This window comes from Mirounga leonina, unplaced genomic scaffold (assembly GCF_011800145.1).
Source record: "Mirounga leonina isolate KUSES-001 unplaced genomic scaffold, KU_Mleo_1.0 Mir_168, whole genome shotgun sequence".
Lineage (NCBI taxonomy): Eukaryota > Metazoa > Chordata > Mammalia > Carnivora > Phocidae > Mirounga > Mirounga leonina.
Genome location: NW_023270426.1, coordinates 29,528,507 through 29,548,782, shown reverse-complemented (window position 1 = coordinate 29,548,782; position 20,276 = coordinate 29,528,507). Strand labels below are relative to the sequence as shown.

The following is a 20,276-nucleotide window of genomic DNA, read 5'->3' as shown; positions in this document are numbered from 1 at the left end:
TCATCATGATGCATTACAATGGTGATAAAAAGGGAATGAAAGGAAAAGCTGGAAAACTAAGACTGATTAATGGAAGAAATCCAAAATTAAGTGTGAATTAGAAAAAAATTTTTAAAGGAAAAGGCTGAAGGCTGAACGCAGGAAGAAAAGGAGTTGGGGGACTTAGTTTTAATTTCTATTTGTTTGGCTGAAAAAACTAAACCTAGTTTAGTACCAATGAAAATTTAAAATAATATACTATTTTCCCCACTAAAGTATAGGAAAAGAAATTTCTCTTAGAGTTGAAAACTGAAATTAAACCCCTGGGTTTGTAAATAATGTACCTAAGTTCACGCACACACACACAAAAATACTGCCAATTTTTGAAAAATGCCTTTAATTTCTTATTTACTATTTTAAGTAAAGAATATTAGAGCTAAAATTTCTATTACCTTTGAAACTAAAACAAAGGCACTGGATCATAAAAGCATGCTGAGTTAAGTCATATGTATGGTTCTGTCTTCCTTAATGTTAAAAGAAAGCAATGGAAAAATTCATTTGGTTAAAGAAGTTACACCACATATTAGGTTTAAATTAGTATAAATACTGCCATCTGCAGGACCACTGAACCTAGTAAGTCAGGCCTGGAAATTCAATTCTTAGAATACATGAACTTTTTTTCCCTCAAACAATGTTCTCCAAAACCACCCGCCAAAAGGTAATTTTAACTATTCAACTTAAACAGAAGAAAATCAAATCTATTCATATTTAGGCCTAAGTGCCATTGTTAAGGATCAACTGGGCCAACACAGAACTCCTGTATTTGACTGACAACAAAGAGACCATACTGAAAGGTCATATGTGTTTCTTCTCAAGCTAAAAAGATAAACTTAAGGTTTTCTTTGAGGGTAACTACATACATAAGACTCACAAAACTGCCACACATCTAAATTTTTAAACCTCTATTTAAAGGGAGCATCTAGGACGTCTGGGTGCCTTAGCTGGTTAAGCATCCAACTCTCAATTTTGGCTCAGGTCATGATCTCGGAGTCGTGAGATGGAGCCCCATGTCAGGCTCCATACTCAGCAGGGAGTCTGCTTGAGAATTCTCTATCTCCCTCCCTCTCCCTCTGCTCGTGCTGGCTCTTGCTCTAATAAACAAATTTAAAAAATAAAATTTAAAAAAATCCAAAGGGAGCATCTATTCAATCTTCCTGTAACTTTATTCTCAAGTTATGTTCTACTAGGAAATTAGAAAATTCCATTTAGCATTCTGAATAGTTCTGATGTCAGTAAGTTTCTTAAAATTCCAAGTAAGATTTTATAGTCTTAGACTTAATTCTTCCACTCTTTTCCTTCATCTTATTTGATTATCCTTTCCTTAATCATCCTCATTAGAGCCATACACTGCTATTACAGAGAGAACTTAAAGCTCCAGGATAAATCACATCCAAATCTTTCCTGTTTACCTTACTGCCAAATTGATAAAGAGAAACAAAAAGAGCTGTGTATAAAAGATTTGGGGAAGAGAAAAACAAGTTGTCTTTTCCCTTTTTTTCTCCCACTAAAGCACCTTGGAAAACTGAGTTAAAAGGGAAAATGAGAAAATGAATTCATAATATCAAAGATGCCTTACCATATAAACAAATATTATTATTTTCTATAAGACATTAACTCTTCAAGGAATCTTGGCATCTTGGACAAAATTTTACAGATTATCTAACTCAAGCTCTCTTCCAAATGACCTACAAAATGACATTAGTGACTGTCATTTATTAAATGCCTTTTACTACTAAACTTCGTAAGTACCACCTCGCTTGATCAAATGGTCACCACCATCTGTTTTAAAACTTAAAGATGGGGTGAGGGTCAGAGAAGACCATATCAAAACAGACCTATAAGTAAAGGGATTTTATTGTGATAAAATTCAACAGTCTATAGAAATGAATTTTGCTACTCTGTACTTTTCACCCACTGGTCCCTATTAAGAACCTCCAAAGCAAAACAAAAGTCCATTTACAAAACCTCTCAAATACTTCGGTAACATCACCATGCTATGCCTCAATCTTCTCTCTACAGAATTCACAACCCCAGCTCCTTCAGATGATTCAGAATCCAGTATATGGTCTGAATACTGTCCTTGATCCCAAAGCAGAGCAAGACTGTGAGAGCTTATGACCAGTGTCAACCTAGTCCCCATGTATCACCTGGTTTTCTACCAAAAGTATATCCAGAGGCAATTATCCAGCAGTTTGTCTTAAAATTTAATTTAGAAAAAGGATAATCCCTAGTACGAGGAAACATTTTTGGTTTTCTTCTTACTTTTAAATGATTTGAGTTTCTTAAACATCACATATTGGGTATTTAATTATCTAACACTACATCAACAATATGCGAAAGGTTTTCCTTAGGGGAAAAAACCTCCCTAATTCTTAAAATTTTTGGTTTCTTTCTTGCTAAGGTGCAATACCTAAGTGGCTGCTTCTTTTCCAAGCAGTCACAAGGAAAAAGACAATTAGAACAATAGCGATATTTAAAATATGTACAAATCTAAGAAACAGCTGTACTACAACCCTATTCTTACATAAAAACTAGTACAATAAAACAGCAATAATAGATAGCATGAGGAATATGAAACTGGGAGACAAGAGGCCTACATTCTATCCATCCTTGCTATACACTAGACCTGTGACTTGAGCTAAGGTATGAAAGCTTCAAACTGTAATACTAGGAGAAGAGACCATGGATTAAGGGTTAAATGTGTTTGCCAAAAGCATTCAAATTAGGATGCCCGACACTATCACTGTTTAATCCCTACAGGAAAAATTCTACGCCACAATCTCACTATACCTATTTAAATGTTTAAATGATGCAAATTATACTTCACTTCACTTCATGTTACAAGGAAAAGTTCTGGTTTTGCTTTAGATGAATTTCTTACAGTTAAGTGATTCACATTTTCTTCCCAGTATAGCACAGTTATTAAGAGCATGGTATTCGGGTCTGGAGTGCTCAGCTCATATCCCAACATCATCACTTATCAGCTATGTGACCATGGGCAAGTCATTTAATCTGTCTGTGTACCTACCTCATACGATGGTTGCAAAAATTAAACTGAGTTATTACATGTAAGGTGCTTAGAACAGGGCACAATATATAAAATCACTCAATTTGTATTAGCTAGTAATGACTTGTAAGTTCTCAACTTCACAGACTCAATCCTTTAAAGATATTGCATTTGAACATAGTTACATGAAAAGATGATCATTTTTAACTCACTGAGGCCATTATCCAAAAATGAGTGTAACTTCAAATGTGGCTCTAATTTTAAGACATGTAAACAACAACAAAAAAAGGACAGTTACCAAAACTGAAGAGAAAATATTGCAGTTAGCCATGAATCTTTCAAAAAACATTTCAAACAGGTGAGATTCAAGGCAAATTTCAAATGCAACAGACACATGAGAACAAACTAACTGACAATATGAAAACATAGCTGGAAAGGACTATTAGAATCTATTGGTTTACCTGGAAGTGGAATTGGCATGCCAGGAAGGGGAACACGAAACGGAGGTACCATTACTGGTGGAAAAGCAGGTATTGCTGCTGCTGGCTGAGGTACTGAATGAGGAACAGCAGGAGGTAACGTCTGGGGATGCGGCTGGGGAACAGTTTGCACAGGTGTGGCTGTAGGAGCAGGAGTTGAAACACTAACTGTAGGCGTGGCAACTGAAACAGCAGAACTTGGGGTCTGATCTTGTGTTGTGGGTGCTGATAAAAGATAAAACAAAAATATGTATCACTCCTTCATAAACCATTTCGCTATATTCATTCATCATTCACTCATTCAGTATTTAAGGGCCCATTCCATGCACTGCAAGAAATTTGTAACAAGGTCTCTGTCTTCAAGAAGCTTGAAAATAGTCGGTTAAATGAAATACAAAAAATAACTAAAATACAAAGTGAAATGGGATAAATGTACAGGAGTGTAAATCAAGACGCAAAGACCATTTCTAACTGTGAGAGGGTACAGAAAATTGTATACTGTGATGACAGGCCTTGAAAGATTAGGATTTCAACAAGGACAATGACAAAGTAGGAGGAGAAAATAAGCAAGTAGTGGGAAAAGTGAGTAAAAGCAAAGAGGAGATAACAACAAGGAATTATTTAGAAAATACAAAGCAAGCAGTCAACTAGTAAAACACTAGGCATATCAAAAGAACCAGTGAGTTATGGCTGGAAAGGCAGGCCAGGGGCATAAAGTACAAGGCTCTGGCAGAAGACTAGGGTTTCGGCACTTTACTGGGTAGTGAAAGGGAAGAACTAAGGTAAATGTACAAATCTGACCTAACAGAATGCACACCAAAATGTAGGTACTACATCTGTGTATGCCTTTCACATTTTGCTACATATCGTTCATTAGAGCTTAAATTTTTTTAAGAATGCATTCATGTGTTATTCGTGTCACTTTGTGAGCATAAAAGAGGTCTAGGGGAGGCAAAATGAAGGTTTCTGTATGGAAGAGAATTAAGCAGTGTTCATTTGATGAATTAATCTGACAGATGAATGGGAAGAAAAGGAAGAACAGAGGTGGGAAAATCAATTTCAACCTATCTGGAACTATCCAAGCAAGGAAGAACAGTGAGAAAAAGATATGCAATAACTGATGACTGAGTATGAACAAATGGAGTAAAAAACAAGTTGCGTTTCTCTACAATTATTTCAAAATAAAAAGGTAAAAAAAGAAAAAATAAAAATAACTCATGTTTCCAGTGTGAGAGACCAGGAGAATATGAAATTTGGGATAATCTGATTCTAATACATTATTTTTAAGTACCAAAAATAAAACATTTCATCTCTATTTATCACATTTAAAATCAAATTGTGACCCAAAAAATAAAATCTGTATTTTATACTTTGTAAAAAGTTTCAGTTCTCAAGTATTATAAAACATTTTTGTTATTTATTTATAACCCACTTAGTTCCAAAACAAAATTCATTTTGGTAACTCACTGGTAACAAATACTTCATTTTTAAACTACCTATACTGGACTAAGAATGAATTTATCAAATTAAATGAAAAGAACAGTGCATTCCCAATCTTTATGCCAATTTTATTCTAAGGGAAAGCACGCTATTGAATACAAGCCACCCAATAATCCACCTGACAAAATTTGTTATCTTTTTTCAGCTCCTAATAATGAAAAACTCACTTAGGCTGGGAAGATGTGAGCAATTTCATACTTGTTAATGAGGGACTCACCTTGGCTAAATAGACAGCAGGGCCAAACAAGTATCTTCAGGGGCCCAGGAATGAATTGTTGGTCTAGCATAGACCTAGCCTTAGGGTACAGTATCATATTAATATAATTTTATAACAGTGTGAAAAATACAAATCACATGCAACATTTGCCCAGTCCCATAAATATACCACTTAGCATCTGTAATCTACTGTAATGGCTGAAAATATGTCTAGTTATTCTTCCCAACTTCCCTGAGAAGGAGGATTTCATCAGCATTTTTCACAAACTTGCACAGGATAAAATGAGTTTATGCTGAACTGGGGCTAAAATATAAATTTCTTAATTTTTATTTCCATTTACCCACAGGACTATACTGCAGTTCATACAATTACATTTTTTTTAAATGTTATGGTAATAATATTTAGATATAATCAGAAGTACGATAAAAAGTACTATACTCAGGAAAAGAATAGGAGTTACAAAATCATCAAATTTCAAATGGAAAGGAACACCCGTGGAGATGGCAAAAAGTTATTCACTCAACCCACTCCTCCTGCTGACACAGGATTTTCTAAATCTGATTAGTGGCCATGAGTCATGAGAGGAAAGACATAAAGGCAATGAAAGAATTCAATGGGAAGCTGGGAGAATGGGAGCTAGAACTTAATGGTCACTAAACTCCTACTAACACCTTTTGCTAAAATAACTAGTGAAAGGCTAGACCCCAAATATACTTCTAATCCAGCCTCAGATCTTAATTAAAAAAGACAAGTTACTACAACAGATGGAGAAATACTAAGACTGTAGTATGACAACACTTCAGGATACTGAATCAAGTGAAATAAAAACAGGCATCAGGAATACTCAGAAAGAACATCAAAAGTGATGTTTAAGGGCAGTAAAAAGAACATGTTTTTGCTACTCTGTTCTTAGAATAAGGGCCTCCCAATCAGTGAACAGCAGTGCAAAAAATGACAAACCAGAGTTCTGAATAGAATAGTTCATAGCAGCAAGACAGCTATGGACCTCTGGACAGACCACTCTGATACAGAAACGGAATACATATACGACAGTTAAAGTATTCTGCTACCAACCTTCTTTAAAACAAAGTACTACTACTTCTCCTTCCTAAGAAGGAAGGGAACAAAAGCATAAGCAACACAGAGCCTCCACACAGAACTGCAATGCTTTTATTAATTTCCTTCTGTCATTACCAGCACAGGTACCCCATAAAAACTGGTAGTTTCCTGCCTTACCACACAGGTTTTTAGAAACACTAGCCTATGAGAAGGGAAACCCCTCAGCCAGCTAGTAACTGTCAGTTATATTTCCATATCAGAATCCACCTTAGCTAATCAAGATGTAAAGCATTATTTACATCTTCCTACTAAGTGCATTTTCCCCCAACCTATCTAAACTATATCAAGCACAGCTGTTAAAAAACTGTCTCTGTATTAGGTGTACCTTACTTCTTCAGTTACTCCAATCCAATCTGAATCTGTTATGATTTAATCTCTCTCACATATTTCTTATAGGATAAAAGACATTAATAACTCCCAAGTCCCTGAAGCCATCTTTTCTTATTCTCATCTATTATCCAGGTAGCAAAATAATCCAACTTCTAATCACCTATAGGGTTAACTATGTATCTTCATACCAGTATCAAAACAAAATAATCAAATCAATAAAATCCTTATTTAAATATTTTGGGGCTCAACCTCAGCCTAAAGATTAAGCAGTACCATATATATAAAAATACAAACAAAAACCTCCCAAAACTAGTAGTGTTAATATTAATGACAATCTTTTAAGCAAATTAATAATTCTCTTCTCATTCCTAAAATCTGCTATAATCCCCTCTCATCTTTTTAGGAAAGGTCTAACCCTGGGGCCTCTGTGACGTTATACATGAAAATTCTCTTTCATTTCTGACTGCTTCTATCTCTGCTCCTCATACATCTGCCTGTATCCCATTCTAGGACCTACCTACCTCTACACGAAATTACTAAAAAGTTCCTAATAACTTTCCTTATTTCAATAACTACCCCCCCCCCAAAAAAAAGAACGCCAGAAAAATGTTCCAGAACACTGCACTTATACTGGACCCCTGGAACCTACCTGCCTCACCCATATGGCTAGTTCTTAAAACTCTTCGTAACCTGGTCTCACTCTGAATAAATGTGTTTACCAATATAAACCACCCCCCACCTCAAAAGACTTTCTTAACAATCCCATAAATTGCATTTATCCTCACCTCCTGACCTTTGTTTATGCTGTTCCCCCTACCAGAAAGATCTCTTTACTTTGAAATCTACTCAAATCCCACCACACATCCTTCATGATCAATCTCAATACCCACATAGTCTGTCCACCCATTACTCATCTCTCCCTTTTCTTAAATTCCTACCACCTTCTATTTTCACTGTATAACTGGGCACACTACTCCCTAATTGTTCCACATACATTATTCTTGCCTCAATTAGAAAAACTGAAAGTCCTGTAAGGCAGGAACAAAGACTTACGCTTATTTTACAAACCCCACAGCACCCAGCATTACTGTTGGCTGAGATGGAATAGCTACCTCTGCACTTCCCAGTTTAGCTTCATGAACGCCAACAGGACAAATAATTTCTTCTACTAATTTAAATTCCTGTTCTTTTTTTAACCCAGAAGTCTTAGTGTCAAAAATGTATTTTAAGTAACATCAAGGATCACACCTGAAACACTAGCATCATTTTGCAATGCAGTCCCTACTTGTCCATTTCTCTAGCCCCTAAATGAAAACACATGCTGGCTGGTACTCACTTGATACTGTCTGCGAAACCGAAGAGGCAGTTGTTGTGGTAGAAGTGGTAGAGGATGGGGTGGATGATGATGTTGAAGTGGACACTGCAGGTGCTGGGCTACTGGTTGTAGGGGTGGAAGCTCCTACTGCTTGTGCTTGTACTTGCGCCTGCACCTGGGCCTGCGCTTGGGCCTGCGCCTGAGCCTGTGCTTGTGCCTGAGCCTGGGCCTGCGCCTGGGCCTGCGCTTGAGCTTGTGCTTGTGCCTGCGCCTGCGCCTGCGCCTGGGCCTGGGCCTGGGCCTGGGCTTGGGCCTGAACCTGAGCCTGGGCTGCAAGCATAGGTGTCAGTTCTGACTGCTGAATAACCTTAACTCCATCTGGTTTGGTCCATGCAGATTCACGTGTCCGAGCATTATAATAATAAACCTGCAGAGGAAGCAGAATCGTTGGTATCCCAGAATCTGTCAACTATCATTAAAAAAACACTAATGCAACTACATCCTGTCTTAAAAGGTATTAAAAAAAAAAAAAACTTAGAAAAGAGAAGTACATGGAAATTGGCTGTTGGTGTACTGATACTAGAGGTAATTTTCCCCTCCTTTCTCCCCTTCCCCTAATTTTCTATAATGAGCGCTCTGTATTTTTAACACAAAAAGGAAAACCAAGGTTGTATTTTGTGCACAAACTTAACTGAGAAGGCCTCAGACTGCTCTCCTTAGAAAGCCTTGCTTGCAGAGTTGGCCCTGACTGGCATTTGGACACCTGAATTTTAGAAGGGCTCCCACAATTCCCTGGAAACCCTCAACTCCTTGGCTCAGGCAAGCTTCCTTGGTAGACAACACTTCACAGGTATTCTCACAATTCCATGCTGGAGGAATTAAATTGTTCAATGTGATTCCACTGAGTGGACTCTGGGAAGCTTATGCTTGGTTTCCTCCAGTCTTTGCCCCATACACCTTTTTTTCTTTGCTGGTTTTGCTTTGGATCCCTTCACTGCAATTAGTCTTAGCTGTGAGTACTACTATATGCTGAGTTCTGTGAGTTGTCCTAGCGAACACCAAACCTCACTGACACTATTTAAAATACAAGCTTCCAGAATCACAGGTAAACATACGTAAGCACTCCAGGCAACCTTATGTCCGTGCAGAAATCCAATCCAGTGAGCCTTTCTTGGAGTTCTACCCTATCCGGTGCTTGTCTGAGACTCATTTTCATTGGCAAGGATACTGTAACTTATCTCCATTTGCCAGAACTCTTAACTTTTACTCTCTTGTCACTACCAAGATAACGACCTAAATACATTTTATAATTTACCTTCCCATCTGGAGTTTTATTTTCAACCCATATCTCCTCAGTAGGAGGCAATGCTGGAGTACCAGGAGCAGTCACAGGAGGCATTCCTGGTGGAAACATCATACCCGGAGGAGGAGGCATGGTTCCCATGGGTGGAGGCATAAAAGGTGGTCTCTGTCAATTAATAAAAACAATAATGGTCACTTGTATTTATCTTTTTTTTTTCCCCTTCAAATGACTAAATTCTACCCAAAAGTAAAGTACTATAAGAGAAACTAGTTTTATAGCCCATTCAAATATATTCACCTACATTGTATAAGACAAGTTTCTCTTTAACAAAAATGATACTCAAACAGACTAGAAAGGAATACATCAAAACACTAACAGAAGTTCTCTCTGTGTTACGGCATCATGGATGAATCAATCTTGCTTTTTCTTTATACTTTAACAGCATTATTTCATACACTGGGCACTGGATTATTTTCAAAAGGAAAAAACTGATTTATATATCTTGCTCAACACCAAGCACACCAATGCCTCCATACCTCACCTACAACAGGAACCAACCATAAAAGAAACATTATTTTATAAATAAAACAGCAATAACTGAAAAACCAGCTATACATAACCCTTTATTCTCTTTTCCCATTAAGTAACTATAATGCAGGAAAATATTCATCATTTCCTTTTTTTTCAAGTAATACTAATAATGTAGCTCAAACATACAAACATCAGGAAGTTTAAAAGACACGGTAAAAGAGTTGTCCATTTTACTTTTAGTGAAAATAAAAATTTTAATGGTATGTATTACAATTTTTAAACAAATTTCCTGGAACCATTACTGATCTAATCCTCTCTCTGATCATTACTGTCATTCTTCAAAGATTGCTGACACAAGACCCCGAACCAAACAATTTAAGTGAAACTGCTATATCTTACTTACTAAAGCCGAAATGTGGTCTGACATTTTAAAAACAGATTCTGAACAGGAATTAAAAAGATTTCCTCTATAATCTGTAAGTTACTTTAAAATTCAATTATCCAAAGCACCTTAATCTGTATAATGGAAGGGACACTATGCTAATAATACGAAATTGCATTTCCTTTTCCTAAAACTGTCTTCTTCCCATATTCCAGGTTTTTCTGGATTCAGTTTAGTCTTTCCAGCAACAGCACACAGACCCTCATTCTGTGAAATAACTACTCCAAATATGTCTCATGCACCATTAGGTGGAAAAAATTTGGATTTAAAGTAAAACTACACACTTTATCCATCAAGACCAAGAAAAGTATCAAAACATTAGAAAATATCACATTACAACAACTGATTTATTTCCATTCGAGGGTCACATTAGTCTGTTAACATTTTATAATATTCTACAAGTAGATTTAACTCTTAAAGGCACAAGTTAGAATAAATCCACCTATTATTACAAGTTATACCAGAATCAGTAGGTCAAAAACCTATTTCTTATTCTAATCTTCAAGGAAATATAAAACCATTTAACACTTTGTTGGGGGGGTAGGAACTATCCATTACTTGGAAGACAATATAATTATTAAGCAAAATATTAAAACTTTGTGTCTCTTCCATAAATATAACCCTGTCTAAACTGAGTTAACTTCACTTAAATACTACCTCATTACCCTTTTCTATTTTTAGTAAGTTCATTCTTGATTAAGCTAATGGAGGGCAGATGACAGCACTATATTTATTTGGTTTCAGAGGTATGCAGGCTGGATAAACATGAGAACAGATACATACTCAAACAAAAAGAAAGAAAACAATCTCAAAAGTAGACATTTGAGAGTTAATACCTTCATGACACCATTTCAGACAATAACTGAGTCTACATAAGCGAAAGAGGAATATTATGCCTCAGGTTAAAATACCAGAAAAGTATTTATTTAAAGAAATCCCACAATAATTCCATTTCTAAAATTTTAAGATAACCCTTTTTTTTCCCCTCAGGGAGGGAAAATCCAAGTATTATACTTATGTCTTTTTTGTCACTTTCTAGATTCTATCCTAAGCATCACTTCTGGGGAGAATTGCTCAGAAATATATATACATATATTTACATTTATTGGCAACATATATCCCTGAAAATAAATTTCACCCACTCTATATATTAAGATTTCAAATTTCATATCCCATAAAGACAGATTACTAAATTCTCAAGAGATAAAGGCATGTAAGAAATACCTTGCTGAATCCTAATTTTATATGTATGGTTTTCTATCACCATCTAAATTCCCATTCTGAATTTCTATACTAATTATGTTTCCACTGCTTTTGGACAAACACATTAACAGAAGGATGTTCTCTTCAGCTCCCATTTTCCTAAACAGTGAAACGAAGAACTAGTTTTTAAGCAAAACTCATATAATACTGATACTAACACTGACAAACAGCAACCTCTACATTCTTTACCTGGAGGTGCGGAGGGCCCATAGGTGGAGGAATCCCTCCTGGAGGAGGCATTGGCGGCATATTAGGATCAAAAGGAGGACGTCCAAAAGGGGGCCGAGGTGGTGGTGGAGGGCCTCGCATCATACCAAAAGGTGGAGGAGGTCGCATAAGAGGTGGTGGGCCTCGCATCACTGCATTTGGTGGGGGAGCCGGGCCTCGGAACCTCAAGGCCTGCTGTTGAGCCATCCTGTGTGGGAAAGCAATGTATAAATTTTTCCTTCTCAAAATTACAAAATGTAGCTATTGATCTCTAATTAAAATCAAATTTAAAACGCCCTTAAGAGCAAGTGGAGTTGGAAAGTCATCATTTTGCAAGCATCATGATAAAAAGTGCATTGGTAAGAACGATAATTGGTCACCCAGGAGGAAATTTGGATGAGGATGATTATTTGGATGGTCTTAAAATGTCTCCCCACATGCTATTTACAATTGCAGGGTAGGATGAAGAACTACTAACTACATATTAAGGAAATTGGGCAACAGCCTGACCAAGTGATCAAAATTACTATCATCTCTAAAAAGGATAAATGGGTATCATGTGACGGAGAGGGACACAGTATCACCTATTCCGGGTAAGAATGTATAACCTCAATCTAATAATGAGGAAATATTAGACCAACACAAACTGAGGAATGTTCCATTTTTAAAAAGGGAGAAGAAAGGAGGGGTGCCTGGGTGGCACTGTCAGTTAAGCGTCCGACTCTTGATTTTGGCTCAGGTCATGATCTCAGGGTCGTGAGATGGAGACCCACACTGGGCTCCAAGCTCAACAGAGTCTGCTTCAGATTCTCTCTCCCTCTCCCTCTGCCCTTCCTCCTCATGCATGTGCTCGCTCTAAAATAAAATAAATAAATCTTAAAAGAAAAAAAGGAGGAAAGGGAGTGTATTCTTTACGAATGTCAATGTTATACATAAAAGACGAAGGAAGGCTGTGGAAATGTTCTAGCTTTTAAAGGAAGCTAAAGAGATGACAACACAATACTAACTCCAGACTGGATTCTGTACTAAAGAGAAGAAATGTTATACAGGACATTTTGAATTAATGGACAACACTTGTGATATGGAGAATAAGTACTGTGTCAGTGTAAATTTATGAAGTTGATAACTGTGTTGTAGTTAAGTATCTCCATTCTTAGAAAATAGACACTTAAGTATTTAGGGGTGAAGGGCCATGGTGTATATATGTTACCCTCAAATGGTTCAGAGTAACAGAGAGCATGCATGTGTACAAATAATAAGGAGATAAAATATTAACACTAGGTGTATTACCTTCACTTCTGCACCTTTTTGAAATTACTTCCAAATACAAAATTTTTACGGGAGAGGTAGGTAGCAGCTTAAGTGATCACAAGTATTCTTTAATTAAAGGAAAAGCCTTTTGCCACATTGCGCCCCACCCCATCCCTCAATCTCTAAACACCCTGGTTTGTTTTCTCCATGGCACTTAAACAGATAGGTTGTATCACCTAAGATGGTATTATCTATCTCCTCTCACAAGTGTTTTTTAAAAAAATTATTAACTCTGCTTACTATGTGTCAGGCAAGCTCTTTTTAAGTCATTTAACCACCATAACAACCCTATGAGATAGATGCTATAGTTGACCCTTGAGCAATACAGGTTTGAACTGCACAGGTCCACTTACAGGCGAATTTTCTTCAATAAATTCAGTACAATATTAACTTATGTTCTCTTCCTTATGATTTTCTTAACATTTTCTTTTCTTTAGTTTACTTTATTGTAAGAATACAATATATAATACATATAACATACAAAATATGTGTTAATCAATTACTTAGGTTATGGGTAAGGCTTCCAGACAAGAGCAGGCTATTTTTTTTTTTAAGATTTTATTTATTTATTTGAGAGAGAGAATGAGAGACAGAGAGCACGAGAGGGAAGAGGGTCAGAGGGAGAAGCAGACCCCCCGCTGAGCAGGGAGCCCGATGTGAGACTCGATCCCGGGACTCCAGGATCATGACCTGAGCCGAAGGCAGCCGCTTAACCAACTGAGCCACCCAGGCGCCCAAGAGCAGGCTATTAACGTTTAGTTTTGGGGGACTCAAAAGTTATATTCGAATTTTCAAATCACGGGGGGTTTGGGGGTCAGCATCCCTAATCCCCACAGTGTTCAAGGGTCAATTGTATGATCAACCTCATTTTAAAGATGAGGACAGACGAGATCGGGTATGTTCAGGGTGGTATGATCGTAGACTTAAAGATGAGGACATTAAGGCACAGGAAAGTTAAGTATCACTTGCCCAAGACCTCACAGCTGGTTCAGTAGTAAAACCAGGATTTGAACACAGGCAACTGGCTCTTAAACACTACATCATACTGTCTATATAAGGCCCTTTAGAGCAGGAATTCTGTCTGTCCTGCTCTCCTGTATATTTCCAGCACAGAGTTAGGTCTGCACACAGTAGGTCTCAGTATGTGTGGAATCAACCAATAAATACCTAGGTGATATCGTACCTAAGCTACCTTACAAGTAGGGTATGTAGAATATTATAAAGATTATTTTTAATATAATTTGCCTTAGTCTTCCCAGTAGCTACTTCAACTCTCTATTTTATATATGAAATTTACATTTCTGTGCTCACAAGATTAATAGTTATATTCCTTATATATATTTGAAAATAATCATTTTTATACTCTCCTCACCAAGCTCTTCCAACTTTCCTACATTTTCAACCCTCTGCTTAAGGTTTTCCTTTGAATTTTCTCTCAATTTTCCACAATGTAGTTCAACTGTCACAAAAAATCCTAAGAACCAAGATGGCTTCCATGAGAACACTAGGATTATAAACACATCCAAGAACTACTATACCAAGTGTATTTAACCAAATTTGCAAATGATCCTGCACTCAAAGTTACAAAGTATGATGTAAAAATGGTGACTACAAAAAAAAGGATTTTATCAGAATGATCAGTCTTCAAGTTATATGCACTCCCCAAAGACAGATAGCCACTGTTACTGAAGGAAATCTTAACCTTTGAGCAGAAAAAAAGTTAAGCACCAAGGAAAAATACTCTGTTTCAGCACTGAGTTAATAATGTGCCTTCATCTTCTGATTTCCTTGGAGTCTGCCTCTCCCTTTTTGAAAAATTTACAGTAATTCTTTCTTTAGAATTTCACTTCCTAGTTATAGCTTGAAGTTAAGCATTTAGGCTCTAGAATGACAGAACAGTCAAATCAGGGCTCTGCCTCTTGTTGTAGGCTAGTTACATTTTTTCTGAGCCTGAGTATACTCAGATATAAATTAGCAGGGGAAGAGAAATAAAACTTATCTCCTATCTCTCTGTTCAATGAGATAATGCCTGTGAAATATTTAGGATAGTTATCTGGTACACACTAAACTACTTTATCATTACTTTCCTTCCCCCACAAAACCTAGCACAGTGCTCTACTTGAAAAGGCACTTCACTGTCAATTTGACTCAAGAGCTTAGCTATGAAGTCTGCCACTAAAAATGGTGACAAAATTCACAGAATTTCTTCCATCAACAGCCTAAAGTTGCCATCTTCTGATGTCAGATCTGTATGGCACACGTGCTGAGCTCTCTATACCACTCTTTCATTCCAACAGCCTTACTAGAAACTGCAAGGTGGAATATATGAGCTAATAAAGCACTTGGAACAGCACCTACCACTTAAGTCCTCTGTTAAGTATTAGCTATTGTAACTGTGGCTATAACGTCAGTATAGTAAGGTTAGTAAGTGTTAAATGGCATTAATATTAGAAAGTTAGCTATACTATAGTGTTAGCTATATTATTATAATTACTATTATCAGACTCCCTATAACCTTACCCCTCTATATTCGACCTCTCTATAGACTCCAGTCTTCTTTTTTGATCAAATAATTCAAAAGTTCATTACCTTGAAGCCTCTGCCTGGCATGCTTTTCCCAATATGTTTACATAACTGGCTCCTCATTATTCAGCCTCAGTTCAAATGTTACCTCAAACTCTTTTCCCATCCCAAACCTCTCCTAGCCCCTCTCTGGCTCATTACGCAGTTTGAATTTTCAATTATGATAAATGCTATGAAGAAATTTCTCACTTGTTTACTTTTGCATTACCTCTACCCACTAGTACGTAATTTCCCCTTAGTATACTGCTGCAACCCAGTGTTGATAACTGCTCAAGCATTAGTCTTTTAATAATGATATTATTATGAAATGAAAACTGGATACTTTTTACATACCAGGCAAGTTATATGGACAGTATTTGTACTAACTCTTATATTCTCACCACAAACCAATAAGGTTAAGTTTGGCACCATTTTTACCAATTTTTTTAAGGCAGCTGGCCAGTGGTAGGACCACTGTATTCTTATTCACATTTTACAGTTGAGAAAATTGAGATTACAAGTACCTTGTCATAAGACATAAAGCATTAATAGGTAAGTAAACAAAGGCCTTGGATAAAGGATCTATACAAATATGACTCTATAAAAGTTTTCTTAATGGTCCCAACCATTAAGGGATGGATGGCATTTGGATCTCTGAATAAATTCTGTCTATTGTGGGTTATTTGTACCCCTATCACTTTCAACCTTTTTGGAAAAGAGAAGGCTACTTACATGAATAGAAAAGCAATTTTTTTTTTTTACAAGAACAAATGTACTTCCCTACAAGTATTCTATCCAGATATACAATGTCCCCAGTGGTGAAGACAATGCTGCAATTCCTTTAATAGGAGCAAAAATAGGGAGATGCTACTGATGGGAGTCAAATTAAGTAGTAAGACTGTGAGGAGACCTAGACCCTGCCGATTACTCAATGACCGTACATAAGTCTCTTCACACTTGCAGGCTGATCATCTGATGAGGTTAGTTTAATTAGGATTTAGATCAATCTTAATTAGCATGGAAGCTCCTTGAGGACAAAGGTTTCTGGTCTGCTTCAAGGCTCTACAGTACCTGCCAGCAGGTACAGAGGTCAATGACCGTCACAAAGCACACACTAAATATAGGTCCAAAAAGGAAACCATCTCTCAATCTCCTTTATTCATTTATTTACCATATAACCACTGAACACCTCATTTGCCAGGGACTATGACAGACACACCGTGATACCAATACAAAAACTAAGCCTCAATTTCTACCATCAAAGAAGCCATAGAAACAGGTAATTTCTCTTAAACCCTGAGAAATACTGAAATCAATTATTTAAGTGAAATAGTTTTTACAGTACACTCTGGAAGCAAAACTTCCAACCCAAGAGGCCAAGGTATAAAATATGTGCAACAGAACACCTAATTAAAAACCCTATTCAAATCAGTTTTGCAACAATGTCTAGCTATTATTAATAAAGTCTAAAAGGCGACTCATTGTAAAGCTCTAAAATGCAAAGTAATGTTCCCAATATGACTAGCTAAGTAACTAAGTAACTCGAGATCACAATCAGGAATAAACTTTCCATCACTAATATTGAACCACCCTGACAATGCACTTTGATCGCTCATTACTAAAGTGTACATATGGGGTTTAAAGGATTTGAAATTCATTTCTGAAAGAAAACAAGATTTTATTCCTGTCAAATAAGGATTTCTGTGTGTGACAATTCAGAATTTAGAAGACATTTTTCCTGAAAACTTGGGTAACAATACCCATTTCTTTACACAATTTCATCTTGAGCTCCAGACAATACTAAAGAGTCCTCATAACCTACACTGCTCTTTTTCATGTTCAAATGCTGACAATGGCACAATTCAGAATGAGAGCTGAACATCTGAAATGACATTTTTCCCATGCGCGGGGTGGGGGGGGGGGGACCAAATATACATAAAGCTCGGGACCTCTTGTCCCCAAATATCACTGACTAAAGAATTTTACTTTATCAAGACACTTTTACTGTACCAAATCTTAATTACAAATTCCATAGGCACTGAGATACCAGGGGAAGAAAGGTCACTGCACTCTTCAGGGCAATGGCGTAAGCAGAAGAATGGAAGAGCGATCCAGACTGCAGGCTCTGGAGCCTGACCGCCTTGGTTCAAGCCACTTCCTGGAGCCACAACTCCACCAATGCGACCTTGCCCCACGTCCTCAACCTCTACGGGGTTCAGTTTCCTCACCTGTAAGATGGGCAAGTAACTTAACTGAGGAGGGGCCTGCAAAATGACAATAGCAACTACTCCAAAGGCACAGAGAAGCACGTAACGAACGGCTGTGGCTACTGCTGTTATTCACAAACGCGGCACGAGGAATAAAATGAGAGAAAGGAAGGAAACACACAGGAAGTTCAAAAAAGCAAGCGATGTGGGGATGAAGGCACAGGGCAGACGTGGAGACCCCCGAGGGCCGCGGAGGGCGTGGGGAATGCTGAACCAGAAGTGGCGAGGGGTCCCCGGGAGTTCAGCGCGGAGCGGAAGGGGTCGATGAGGAGCACCGGCCCCGCGGCGACGCAAAGCCCAGAGGAAGCTGAGCGGGGCCGAGGCGGAGGCGGCACGCGGCTGAGGCGGGGCCCCAAGGCGGGAACGCCGGACCCCGCCCGCAGGCCGCAGGCCGCGAGGGCCGCTGGGGACCCGCGGAAACCGCAGGGAGCACCCGGACAAGGCGCAGGCGGCCGCGGCCCAGCCCCGGCCGGCTCTCTCATTCAAGCCACCTTCCCCTTCCCCCTTCGCCAACCCCATGCGGTCCCGGCCCCGAGCCGCCGCGGCTCCTCCGTCCACCTCCCACCGCGGATCTCCGCGCCACAGGCCTACCCCCTGGGACTCCACTGTGCTGAAATGTAAGGGAAGGCAGCGCCCCTTACCTGAGCTCCCCCGGGTTGAATCGCTCACCGTCCCCCCCGTCCCCGCCACGCTCCGCCATTACAGAGGGCCGCGTTCATCCACCCGCCGACTGAGCGTCCCCTATTGGCCGGACGGAGCGTCAATCCCGCGCGAGCGGGGCGGAGATCGCGGAGATCTATGAGATGATTGGTGAAGCTTTCCATCAATCCTCAGGCTGGGGGCGGTATCTGCCTTACGATTGGTGAAAGGGCCCGCCGACTTTGAAAGCGGTATCGAGACAGCCAGCTGATTGGTCACTCGGAGGCTTTATGGGAAATGAGACTTGAGCACCGAGGAACCGCCGGCGCCCTCTCGCGGTAGGGAAAACTAGGTCCTCCCACGTCGTCCGGGCTGCGGTAGCCACGTGTCCGCCGGCTTCCAGGAAAGCCAATTGTGGAGCCATGTTGGCCCCATATTGGCAATACTGGCTCAGGCAGAGTCCCTTTCCGTGCGAGAGCCAATCAGAAAATCGACCTGGGTCGCGCCTAAGCCAATCGCAGAGTGGCTGTGGAAATAAGCTATTTCCCAGCTTTTCAAACTCGAGTCTTAAGCGATCACGCGATTATAGCCGCGTTATTAATAACAGATTACTAACTACAAAAGTACCTCCTAAATTGTATTGCCGGCTGATGAGTGTGATAAGTTGCTGTATTAAGACAAGTTGGGGGCGCCTGGGTGGCTCAGATGGTTAAGCGTCTGCCTTCGGCTCGGGTCATGATCCCAGCGTCCTGGGATCGAGTCCCGCATCGGGCTCCCTGCTCCTTGGGAGCCTGCTTCTCCCTCTGCCTCTCTCTCTCTCTCTCTGTCATGAATAAATAAAATCTTAAAAAAAAAAAAAAAAAAAAGACAAGTTGGAGGTGGCAAGCCTCTGCTCAGTTTACAGCATATAAAGCATCTGTCCTTCAGTTTGAAATAGGCTTGTCTGAAATCAGCACACCCTGATACCCCGAAGGAATTCTGTTTATTTCTCTTTTTTATTAAAGGGAAAAATCAAAAATAAACCTTTAGACTCAGATATCACAGGCATAATGAAGATGAACCCTATCATTAAGGAACTCAAAATATTAAAATAATGGATAATTTTTATTCACACCCAACAACACGTACCAGGTACGGTCCTAAGTACTTTACATGTATTAGCTCTTTCAAGTCTCAGAAACACTGAGAGGTGGGTACTATGAATACCCACAGTTTATAGATGAAACTGAGGTACAGAGAAGTAACTTCACAGAACTAGTAAATGGCAGAGCGTGACCAAGGCAGTGAGGCAGCAAAGCCCCATTCTTAAGCACCATCTCCAAGAAAATTGAAAACATACTCGCACACAAAAACTTAATACAAAGTGTTGATAGCGGCATTATCCATAATAGCCAAAAAGTAAAATCACCCAAATGTCCAATCAAGTAATGAATGTATAAAAAAAGTGCTATATCTAATCTATACACAGGAATATTAGTCAGTCATTAAAAGGAAGTACTGATACATGCTACAACATAGATGAACCTTGAAAACATTTAGCTAAGTGAAAAAAACCAGACAGAAAATGCTACATAGTGTATGACTCCATTTATATTAACTGCCTGGAATAAATCCAATACAGACAGAAAGTAGATTAAGGATTTCCAGGGGGTGATGGGAGTGACTGCTAATTGGTATGGGATTACTTTTTGGATGATGAATATGTTCTGGAATTAGATAGTGATGATTGCACAATTTGGTAGTAT

General features: G+C 38.7%; 1 protein-coding gene across 6 annotated transcripts in view; it reads right to left on the bottom strand.

The window, feature by feature from the left end:
- The window catches only part of TCERG1 (transcription elongation regulator 1), a 62,312-nt gene extending 43,690 nt beyond the window's left edge, over window positions 1–18,622 (bottom strand). For 5 of the 6 annotated variants that reach the window (XR_004680906.1, XM_035014400.1, XM_035014401.1 and 2 more), the window contains exons 1-5: window positions 18,534–18,622; window positions 11,735–11,960; window positions 9,322–9,474; window positions 8,028–8,433; window positions 3,508–3,750 (exon numbers count right to left, since the gene is read on the bottom strand). Coding sequence is in view for 5 of the 6 variants with exons in the window: in XM_035014400.1 (XP_034870291.1) it covers window positions 3,508–3,750; window positions 8,028–8,433; window positions 9,322–9,474; window positions 11,735–11,960; window positions 18,534–18,592 (1,087 nt within the window). In the remaining variant the exon portion in view is untranslated. Of the gene's footprint in view, window positions 1–3,507; window positions 3,751–8,027; window positions 8,434–9,321; window positions 9,475–9,685; window positions 9,899–11,734; window positions 11,961–18,533 lie in introns of those variants that run through there. The other variant, XM_035014404.1, reaches the window with a different exon arrangement.
- Between the last annotated feature and the right edge of the window lie 1,654 nt (window positions 18,623–20,276).